This window comes from Electrona antarctica (genome assembly GCF_951216825.1).
Source record: "Electrona antarctica genome assembly, chromosome: 11".
Lineage (NCBI taxonomy): Eukaryota > Metazoa > Chordata > Actinopteri > Myctophiformes > Myctophidae > Electrona > Electrona antarctica.
This window is the reverse complement of record NC_136792.1, coordinates 21,996,302-22,008,794: the sequence shown is the minus strand read 5'-3', so window position 1 is coordinate 22,008,794 and position 12,493 is coordinate 21,996,302. Positions and strand designations below refer to the sequence as shown.

General features: G+C 43.1%; 1 protein-coding gene across 1 annotated transcript in view; it reads right to left on the bottom strand.

The window, feature by feature from the left end:
• The window catches only part of pcp4b (Purkinje cell protein 4b), a 62,191-nt gene that overhangs the window by 17,934 nt on the left and 31,764 nt on the right, over nt 1-12,493 (bottom strand). The window contains exon 2 of the mRNA XM_079513948.1: nt 4,414-4,465. Coding sequence (XP_079370074.1) covers nt 4,414-4,465 — 52 coding nt within the window. The remainder of the gene's footprint in view (nt 1-4,413; nt 4,466-12,493) is intronic.

Genomic DNA, 12,493 nt, shown 5'->3' with positions numbered 1-12,493 from the left:
GGGGAGGCACTGGGGAGGCACTGGGGAGGCACTGTGGATGCACTGGGGAGGCACTGTGGCTGCACTGGGGAGGCACTGGGGGGGGCACTGGGAGGGCACTGGGGAGGCAATGGGGAGGCACTGGCGGGGCACTGGGAGGGCACTGGGGAGGCACTGGGAGGGCACTGGGGAGGCACTGGCGGGGGCACTGGCGGGGGCACTGGGGAGGCACTGGGGAGGCACTGGGGAGGCACTGGCGGGGCACTGGGGAGGCACTGGCGGGGCACTGGGGAGGCACTGGGGAGGCACTGGGGGGGCACTGGGGAGGCACTGGGGAGGCACTGGCGGGGCACACACACACACACACACACACACACACACACACACACACACACACACACAGAGAAGCCAGGGAGAAGGGCTTGTACTGTACAGTACAGTACTACTGTACTACAGCACAAGTACAGTACAACACCACACAGTTCAGATGGGTCTGATTTTTGTTCTTATGTTACCAAAAGATGCTCCTCTGGTGATGTACCCATGCTTAGAATTCCACCTTTCTGTTGTGTCCTCCCATGTGACATCAAGGCCATTCGTATAGCTTTCTTGTGTAGACACCATCCAGTCTGCCCATTGTAAATGGCAGCAGGGTCATAAAACTGCCTGGTCTTGAAACTGCCTGTGCTCCAGGTCTGCAGCGTACCATTCTTGCCCAAGGGGTGGCTTTGTTGATCAGGCCATGTTGATGAACCATTGTGTTGGATGAGTTTTCCATTTTGTTTAGTCGGTTAAAAACAATAATAATTGATGAGCGCCGCTCCTTTCCAAATGTTGAACCATTTTCTACTTGAGGTGCCCATGGTGCTCTACTGCGCTGAACGTGGAGAGAGCTGAAACGCAAGGCTTATAGGAAGAGGAGCTAAATGGCTGAAAAGCAGCTCAGAAATGTCTCTGTGGACACGGCCCCTAATGCTATGTCAATAGAAAAATTAACCTCTGATTCATGTGGTTTGAGCTCAGCCTCATACACTTTATGCCCTGAGACAAAACACTGAGAAAACTGACCAACATGATGATATGATGATTCTGATATGGAACCTTGAACTTTGCTCAGCTCCTAATATAAATTGATGGATAGTTTCATGGTCATTTGCTGTCCTGTGACATGCACAGGAAGACAAAGGCAGTAAGCACAAGGGCATTGGAAAGCTTGTTTAAGGTACATGGGCCAGGGTATAAGTGCTGGTACATTTACTTAAATACCTTCATCTTCCGTGCCCTTCAATCATTCGCTCATTCTTCCCCCTCTCTCTATTTCTATTAAGCTACATTACTGCATCGCCTTGGACAGCTGTTTATTTTCTGGAGAATGGTACAAAACCTGCCAGTTTTAAAATGCTTAGCTAGCTATAGCTTAATTTTGGGCCTACAATGCAGAACGGTGCCGTGTTATTGGGTACTTGATCGCATATGGGTGCACATTTTGTGGTGATTGAAAAAGCCACTTATAGCTTGGCTGGCAGTGGCATTGCATGCTATCTATTGGAATTATCCGAGATACTTTACTAAAGATGCAGAGGCTTAAGTATTAATTTCTTTCTGGACTTTTCTGTCTAAAGATGTTTCCATTAAATGCAGTATTGTTCAAGTTGCAAAAAGTAACTAGTTGTCTGTGCATTGTAATGTCCGTATTGTGGTACTTGTTGTTTTCCTATGTTGTGTTGAAAAAATAAAAATGTGTGGTTCTATATACATTGAATTGCGATTGAACAGTTGTGAAATTTCAGAGCCTCAATAAAAATACATTGAAAAAAAAAAGTAACTAGTTATAGTAGTATAGTAGTTAGTGCTCTGAAAAAGTAACTAATTACTTTACTAGTTTCTAAATTATGAAAGTAACTAGTTACTAGTTACTTTACTTAATAATATTGACAAATCATATGTTCAGAAATTTTGACAGGCATCTTTATTCAACTTTATTCAACTTTCTGTTTTCTGTCATTTACATCGATATTTTTATCGTCCTTTATCCACACAAATTAAAAATAATGTTTGTATGTCCAAGCTGAAAAGCTCCCGCTGTCGGTGTATATGCATTTGTCATTGTACCATGTGGTTGTGGGCGTGCTGCTACCGGCGTTTTGTGTGTGTGCGTTTACCCCGGCCATAATAAAGCAAGACCCGCCCATCTCTGTTTCTTATTGGCTTACCCTGAAATCTTGATCTACGTTAACCAATCATCACCTCTTCTAACTTCAAGTTAGTGTGTGAGAGCGAAGAGCATAGCACAGAGGCAGAGGTCGCCTGAAAGATGAGTAGATTACAGATAGACTCTACACGCTGCAGGGAGAAACGTTTCACTTGGATGGATCACATAACATAATGCAGGTAACGCACCACAGTAACTATGTGACAAAAGCACATTATTTATGTCATTCTACTTTATTGTTCTGTACGTGTTATTTATTTTTAAAAGGAGAAATGTAACATGTGAAATGACTGTGATATTATTAATATTTCCTATTCATGAGAAAGGTAACGGGTCTGTCACATGGGTGAGGGACACGCCACTGGTGTCGCCACCCAAGGTTACTTCTAGAGGAAGTGACACACGGGGGAATAGGGGGAATCACAAACACAGTGTAGGCCTACACGGTTGGAGAAGAGGAGCTCCAGGCGCCAGACAACTTTTAAACTGGAGTAACGTTTAAGCATGGTGTCTGCAGCCAAGGCTAAGGACAGTCGTGCCCATCGGGAGAAGCAACGAACTTGGCTCTGTACCGTTGGAATATCGACCGCTTGGAAGCAGTTGCCGGCGTGCGGGAAGTCGGACAAAGACGTCGCTTACCGGTGAGATCGTTTCAAACGTGTTCCTTGTTGGAGTAGAAGCCTTGAGGGGTACCCCGTTCGCGTTTTCTTTTGGACCGCCTTGAGCGGAAGGACTTTACGTTTTGTTGGATCAAAGGAACTATAATAGACTGTATAGGGCTAGGGTTGGATCAAAGGAACTATAATAGACTGTATAGGGCGGATCAAAGGAACTATAATAGACTGTATAGGGCGGATCAAAGGAACTATAATAGACTGTATAGGGCGGATCAAAGGAACTATAATAGACTGTATAGGGCGGATCAAAGGAACTATAATAGACTGTATAGGGCGGATCAAAGGAACTATAATAGACTGTATAGGGCGGATCAAAGGAACTATAATAGACTGTATAGGGCGGATCAAAGGAACTATAATAGACTGTATAGGGCGGATCAAAGGAACTATAATAGACTGTATAGGGCGGATCAAAGGAACTATAATAGACTGTATAGGGCGGATCAAAGGAACTATAATAGACTGTATAGGGCGGATCAAAGGAACTATAATAGACTGTATAGGGCGGATCAAAGGAACTATAATAGACTGTATAGGGCGGATCAAAGGAACTATAATAGACTGTATAGGGCGGATCAAAGGAACTATAATAGACTGTATAGGGCGGATCAAAGGAACTATAATAGACTGTATAGGGCGGATCAAAGGAACTATAATAGACTGTATAGGGCGGATCAAAGGAACTATAATAGACTGTATAGGGCGGATCAAAGGAACTATAATAGACTGTATAGGGCGGATCAAAGGAACTATAATAGACTGTATAGGGCGGATCAAAGGAACTATAATAGACTGTATAGGGCGGATCAAAGGAACTATAATAGACTGTATAGGGCGGATCAAAGGAACTATAATAGACTGTATAGGGCGGATCAAAGGAACTATAATAGACTGTATAGGGCGGATCAAAGGAACTATAATAGACTGTATAGGGCGGATCAAAGGAACTATAATAGACTGTATAGGGCGCACTGCCCGAACGTCCACTATTCCGTTTGGAGAGAACTTTGGGACTGGTTTGGGACGGGAGGGGGGGTTTGAAAGTAATTGATTGTTGGTTTAAGTTTGTTTTCCTGTTTCTTTTATTTAGTAGGGAGAGAGACAGGGACAGACGTCTTTTGTGAAGTGTCTTGTTTTGAGTACCTTACCTTTGTTGTTTTGACAGCTGCGCTTTGAGCGTCTCTATATAAAGACTATACTCAGACTACAACCCTACGATCCCGTTGTTTTTATTCCTTAGTTAATGATTTGCCTGGTATAGTAAAGGCCGATTGTTACAACTATAACGGTGTTACTGAATGGGAATAGTTAGTTACCGCAAAAAGTAGTTGCGTTATGCAGTAACGATAGTAACGCGTTAGTCACACAACACTGGTTAAGTGTAATATTTCTCACATGGCTATATCGCTCTACAAAAATGATGTATCAGCTGTGTTGACCCTTTTGTCAGATGCAAAATATTTATCAAGCCTGCAACAAAGTATAAATGAAGCCACACGAATCTAGAGATATATATTATTTTGTATAGTTTTTTGTTTTTTTTACCTTGTGCTCCAGAAGTTTGGTTGTTGCCAGCTGCTGCTCTTGGACCTTGTCTCTGCAGAACACAAAACCATAGAAAGGAAGGATTAGACCCATGGGGAACTGGAAAACCTTTTTTGAGCGTTGCTAGCCACTCCCAACAGTAACTTTGTGTGAGTATGTCTGTCTGAGCATGACCTATTGACCCATAGTGAGTAGTAAGGAGGGGTCTTTACAACCCTCATGCTTAAAAGTGACTCCACTAAACAACTTTTGTCAAAACATCACTAAACCTGGGTATATTTTACCCAATGTAATATATTTCATAAAATATTTCTCATCAAAATAAATAAAAGACCATTGTGGGTGTATACAAAAATATAATTGTCCAGGTGAAAATCACCCGGGTCTAGTGTTCTAGGGTTAATGGGTTAAGTTGTGTCTTCAAGAGTACAGTGACCTCCACTGAGACCAGTGTGATCATGAGTGACATACTACCACAGGTGGTGCCATTAACTGTTGTTTGGCAGTAATGTTTGCTGCTTACATGTTGTAAGAGAGATCATGATGTTAAAAGACGAGATTCCTCTGAAAGTGTTTACTAGTCAAACACGCACACGCATCTCAGAGAATAAATGTAAAAACTTCTCTACTAGTAGTCAGATTTTTGAGTGGTGCAACCACTCCAAGGAACAGCAATGTCCGTGTTGACCTATGTGTTCACCTAACTAACTATGTGATTATGTCACTATGAGCACGAGTAACAATGAGTACCAAAAGTGGCGCTGTTGTTCCAGAAACAGAGAGAGAGAGATAGTGCTGCACTGCTGGCTGCTAATGAGAGACAGAGAGAGAGAGAGAGAGAGAGAGGGGGGGGGGGCAGTTGCACCACTCAGTTCACACGGGTGTGATTTTTTTAATCCCACGATTTTGCAACGAATTTTTTTCACCCAGTGTCAATTATCTAATGTAATCCTGGGCACTACACTTCCTCTGCCAACCTGGGGGGGCAGCAGACTGACCTCATGCTTCCTTATATGCATGAGTAGTCCAAGCTGCTTCTTTTCACCTGACAGGGGAGAGTTTCCCCGGACGGACGTAGCGCGTTTCCCCTGCATCAGGTGACCCGACTGGCCAGGGGGAGGTAGTTTAGAGACCAGGATTACTGCATGTTTTTTGTGAGGGTACCTACCCTAGGGGACACGGGAAGAACATGCAAAGTCCACACAGAAAGGCCCTTTCGCGGGTATGGGCAATGGGCACTGATGACGCGGAGGAGAGAACACGCCCCCAGCGCCCATAGCGTCCCCAGTGGGAATCGAACCCAGGACCTTCTAGCTGTGAGGCGACAGCACTACCGATTGTGCCACCGTGCTCACTGTCAGTCAGATTTTATGCTGTCACCCACAAGAAGCAATAAAAAGTTAGAAAAAAAGAAAGAAAAATCAAACACTATCAAAGCAGTCAGACGAAAGGGAATATGAACATACATTAACATGGATTTAAAACTGCCTTACACAACCACACTTATCTGATGTATCACATCCACATTATCCAAATACTGAGGGTAGCAACTATTATAGTATTATTATTAAATCTTCGAGCAGCTGGTAATTCACCCTGACATTTTACCACTCAGAAATTCGAGCACTCAACCAGCATTTTCTCATTAAATTGCAAACAGGCACTCTTCTCTTGGGAAATAATATCAAAACCCTGGTGTTAAATGTATTTCCCCCATTTCCTCTGATCTAACATAAGAGTCCATGCTACGTGCGTAGTGAACCGTATAGAAAGTACAAGCGATCATAGAGACTGTAGGAGTTATATAAAGAAAAAGCATAATAAAATAAATCCCCCCTAATTGACTGCCGTCTTTACATTTTATTTATTTTGAAGATGAAGTGCCGTGATTTTTGTACTTTTTCTGTTTTGTGTTAGTATTATAACACATCTATTATAATATTCAAATATGTCCAAGAAAAGTTTCCAAGAAAAGATTATTATCTCTGCTCTCCCCGGTCGAAAGGCTGGGAGGCAGAGATGATCTGTACTGTACTGTACTGTACTGTACTGTACTGTACTGTACTGTACTGTACTGTACTGTACTGTACTGTACTGTACTGTACTGTACTGTACTGTACTGTACTGTACTGTACTGTATGGGTGATAGAAGACACCCCCACTCAAGATTGTGTGTGTGTGTGTGTGCGTGCGTGCGTGCGTGCGTGCGTGCGTGCGTGCGTGCGTGCGTGCGTGCGTGCGTGCGTGCGTGCGTGCGTGCGTGCGTGCGTGCGTGCGTGCATGTGCGCAAGAATCTGATAATCTTGGACACAATATAAGAGTATAACATGAGAGAAAAATGGCTTGCATGTGAATATGGTCAATTACTCAGCTAATGCATTTTAAAGTGTGTGGGTAAGACACCCTCCCAACGGATACCCAGACCTGTGGTTATCACGCTGTGCCTGCTTGCATTAGCCTCAAGGTAGCTGACAACATTTATAGAGTGGAACGTGGCAGGCGGCGCAGGTAAAAGCAGATATTGCATTAGAGAGAAAACTACAGTGCAGCAATGACACTATATCACAATGAGCAGCAGATTAGGCAAGGCTATTCTTAGAATCATATTATACTCATCCTTCTAATATGCAATAGGCAGTGAAGCGAGTGAGAACAGAGAATATCACTGGGGATGATTATGAGGGAAACCGGGGGAAGGCATAATAGGAGATATAGGAAGGAAGGAATGGATGCAGGAAAGGTTGAGAGGGGAGGCTATTTTTGTATTTGTATTTATTTATTCAGCACAATATAAAAAAACAACACAGTGAACAGTGTTGAAGAGGGGTAAAGTGCTAGGCTGAGGCAAAAAAGCCCAAGGGGCTTATACGAGGCCTCTACCTATGGTACTGGTACTGTAGTTCTGTAAAGGAAAGGTTGAGAGGGGAGGCTATGGTACTGGTACTGTAGTTCTGTAAAGGTGAAAAAAAAAGATAGCTACATTTATTATTAATGTGTATTATTGCTTTCTTGCTGACAAAGTGTGAATGATGGCCCAAACAACATACTGTACACGACAAAACAATTTCAAAGTCACAGCGCACAGATCATACATTTATGACACGAAATAGGCCATAACATTCTTATCGGCTATCTTAGTGAGCAATTTAGATTGTTCTGCACAACATAGCCCTGCAAAGACAAATAAATAGTCAAATTAACGGGATGCTTTCACTCAACACACACAGACTTACACACTATTAGTACGTGATAGCATCAACTGATCCTCACGTCTCCGGTTCCCAATATATCTGCCCAATGCTAATTCTATCCTTCCTATGATTGATGTCCCTGCAGGGCCTGGGGTTTAATAGGGTATTGGACTGCCTTGGTGGCCCATATATCTTCCCGATCACAACAAGAGTTGTCTGCATTCAACTCCAAACAACTCTGTCACTGCCTGTCACAGAGCTTACAAAAACATTACATTTCAAAAGTTTCCATCAAGGAGAAAATGCTCCAATTGGAATTTTAAAAGAAACCAACTGAACTGTCCAAAAACATTTACGACATTACTAACAACAACATTGGCTCTTGATCTTAGAGAAGATGCTCTTTACAAAGTTGTTATTAGGAGAACAGGGTCCCATGGGTCCATTTGGAAGCTAAGTGACGTTTTGTATTACTAATGTCTGTGTCAGACACTCCTTAAACTTTTACACTTTCCCAGCTGGATATTGTGAGGCGTGCGTGCATGTAAGAGGGGGAGGGGGGTACCATGTTGTGATTGTCGTAACTTTTGTATCCAATCTCCTGGAACAGCGGATGGTTTAGATCCCTTAGCCCAAGGACATGGTCGCATTTTGGCTGCAGTGTCCTATCTAATGACTAAACAGATTTCAATTCATACATCACTTTGTTCTAACAAATAAAATAAAAAACGTCAGCAAAGGATTGACTTGCGTGTCCTTACTCCAAGCTCCTTGGAGAGTCTCATAGTCTCTCTCTCTTTTTTTCTGGTTTCGCACCAGTCCAACAAAAACGGCATAAACACGCCTGCAAATTATCTGAACAATGACCTGGTCTATTCACACAAGGAGTCAAGGAGAGGAGAGGAGAGGAGAGGAGAGGAGAGGAGAGGAGAGGAGAGGAGAGGAGAGGAGAGGAGAGGAGAGGAGAGGAGAGGAGAGGAGAGGAGAGGAGAGGAGAGGATGTTTAGAATAGAATAAAGGGGAAGGGGAGGGATTGGGATCAATACATCCTTCTGCAGTTAAGACTTACTCAGACCAACATTGGCACTGAAAAGATGGATGACCTGAGTCAACTCACTGATCGTCTACTCTTGACTGGAGAGCAAGAAATAAAAGAGAGCGGAGATGGGGCAGTGAGAGCGAGAGGAAAGGCAGGGAAAGAATCACAGAGAGGGTGAGAGAAAAACAGGGAGATAAAAGAGAAATAATGAATGAACAGAAGAGAGGAAGAGGGATTGACATAAAAGGAGACATAGAAAAAATAAATGAAGGTTAAAAAGAGTTGAGATCAAGAGAGAAATGCAGATACTGCAGCATCTAATACAATCCTGAGAGAAGTTTAACCTCTGGCCGTTAAATGAACCTCCGTCTGCAATCTTTTCACGTTGTGAAACATGCCTAACCAAACCCACGTTTGGTCAAGCAAGTATCTAACTTTTCTCTCTTTTGTATATAAAGCGCTGTGACAATATAAAGACACAGGAAGCAACATATAAACAAACATCTTCTCACCTTGTTTGTGTTTATCTTTACAGGTCTGTTTGGGTCTTAGTTTTGTTTTTTTCTGGGGGAACAATTCAAATTCATATCCTTTACTGTCTGTCTGTCTGTCTGTCTGTCTGTCTGTCTGTCTGTCTGTCTGTCTGTCTGTCTGTCTGTCTGTCTGTCTGACTGACTGACTGACTGACTGACTGACTGACTGACTGACTGACTGACTGACTGACTGACTGACTCCCAAATGAAAAACACATGCATGACCGAGTTATGTGTTTCCTGGTTTCAACCCCGTCACATTCAATAATCTGATCGGTCACTGCCCATGCTACACAAGTCAAGTATCAGCTACCTGCATGCTTTATTTCAAATTAAAAGCTCTCCAGCGTTTTCTAACAACTGTATGTAACAAATGTATCCAAAATCCAAATCTGGCTTAACTAGGCTTGCCTATAGTCTTGTTAACTCATATTGAATCTCAGCGAAGCATTTCATGAGGATTTGTCATCGCAGCCCCGAATACATTCTCAGGGAAAATGCTGGTGAGTTTATGCAGGTAATAACAAATGGTAAAATATTTCATTCCATATTTCATGCACCTCGTCTCTGAGCAATTCTTTCCTATATACGCTTTTCACCGTGACCTTCTCCGAAGCCATTCCTCATCTTGCCCACAGGTTTTCCCCATTTTGGTCATATCAGAAAGCCTTCCATGCTATAATGGAAGGCTATAATGGATAATAGTTGAGATGGGGAGAAGGCACCATGATGCTACATGCTCGGCTTCTCTCCCTGCATGAATATCAAAGAGTGCATGTCACACTTTGATACTGCGTGGGCGCGAGAACACAAAATCACTGGAGACTGAAAAATTGGTACAAAATGTAGGACAGCTTATTACTCATTCAACATGTGTAGAATATTCTATATTGTCTGTGTATGACATTGCTGTATTTCTTTATACTGTATGTTTTATCAGGCTGTCAGAACAATACTGCCTCCCCTCTGAGGACAGTACTAACTTGTCAAGCAATAAATTGAAACTCCCACACCTCACAGACAAACAGTTCTACATTGTTGTACAATTATAGCCAAGGAGCTGCTGAGTTCATCTCCTTGCCTCTCTGCAGGTCCAATAACAAATACCAGGTCCAGATAAGATAATGTCTGGTTCCTCGCCTTGTCACTAATCTCAGTTCAAAGGGAAGAGCTGAGTCTCCAACAGGCCATCACTTCAAATGAACATCAGCAGCATGAACAAGAGTCACGTCCTGACTACCAATACCAACCCAAGACAAACATGTGAATTGCTGATATCAGCCTCTGGTCAGTCAGGGAGAACCACTCGCTGAAGACACCAAACTGCAATTTGTTGCTGTCGGGCAGAAACCTCCTATCTCCATGTAATGTTTTGGCTTTTAACTTTTTTCATAAATGAACGCCCTACTACAGTTTTGGACATACAAGGTTTCCACTCGGCAGAGACGATTTCTGCACGCACACACAAAACCGTAACAATGACATGCATTCACAAATGCAATAGAGCATTAAGAGCAAAGCATCTTTTATTATCAAATCTTTTAACGGTGAGAACTACTGATTTATAAGGCATTTGTACGTTCAGCCTCATGTCTTAATGGATTTTAAGCAGCCAGAGGGTCGCTCGCGTTGCCATATCAGCTGATATGGCACCTTGCAAGTAGTACCTGACTGAGGTAGAACGCTCGCCTCAAAAGTCAAAACACAGTCGCCTCGGTCTTATAGCCGGCAGAAAGTGAGAAAACATCCTCACACGTTAGTGTCCTTTCATCACACAAATAAATACAAAAGACCCAGGAAAGGATCCTAAGGATTTCACAGGGTTAAAACTTGGGCATAAATATTACACTTAATCGCTATTATACATGACAGTTAATAATAATAGTAATTTGTATAGTAATAGTAATTATATTTATGGCAAATGTTCTGAGATCATTGCAGATTTGATAGGAGACTGACCATTGTCTTACTTATAGCCAGAAGGCAGCAGAGAGTCATACCATTATGGCTGAGCAGGTCTGGGGGGTTGAGACAAGTGTAAATTGTAATAACAGCAGCTTGATGAGTGGGATTACTGAAGTGGAAAGGGACCTCCTCACTCTGCTGATGCACGCACGCACGCACGCACGCACGCACGCACGCACGCACGCATATATATATATATATATATATATATATATATATATATATGAAAACCGCATTGTACTGTGTACACACTCAAACACACATTGATTAGACACACAAACACACAACACTCCTTGCCAATTCCACAGTGGCTGCTGCAGTATTATGCCTTCGGGGGTTAATTTAGGATCTCATACACGCACGCACGCACGCACGCACGCACGCACGTACGCACGCACGCACGCACGCACGCACGCACGCACACACACACACACACACACACACACACACACACACACACACACAAACCCCCAGCTAAACAGACTACTAGCTGAATATCTAATGTGCATATGAAATATTTTATATACTGTGTGTGTGTGTGTATGTATATATATATATATACTACAGCCAGTCTTTGGCTAGAAAGAGAGAAAGAGAGAGAGAGAGAGAGAGAGAGAGGGGGGGGGGGGTAGGAGGGAGAAGTACAGTAAAAATACAGAGCAGGTGACAGTGAGATATTTTCAGAGGGAATCCTTTGGATAATGCTCAATTGATATGCTCTGTCATGTGACACTGCCACGTGCCAAAAATAGCGAAGAGTTATGAGCTTGTAGCTCAGTTATTTTTGGCATGTGACATCAGCGTACACAACAAAGTACAACTCTGGCTTAATTCCACCGCCTCTTACAGTACTTCATTCCAACCCACCAGATCAGCCTGATTTCGGCTCGAGGCAAATCCCATGTATGGCTAGTTCGTAGTTCAAATTACCGGTATGCACATTTGTCCACACCTTCTCGTGGAGATTACATGAAGGTCACCCAACCATTGGACCTTCAGACAGACAGACAGACAGACAGACAGACAGACAAACAGACAGACAGACAGACAGACAGACAGACAGACAGACAGACAGAGAAGATGGTCGCTACATTGCCAGCATGTTCACACCACTACACTTACACTAGATGGTGTGTGAGCCAGTCTCTACAGCAAGGGTTCTCAACGTTTTTGGCCGGGGACCCCCGGAAATGATTTGGCAATATCTCGGGACCCCCGCCCGCCCCCTCCCGACCCCCAATATAAATTGACTGCTACAATAACCTTAACCCATTTTGGGCGGGAACCCCTTTTGGTGTTTTAAGCATTATGTTATAATTTAGCTATTGAAAAATAGCAGATCTACAAGCTCA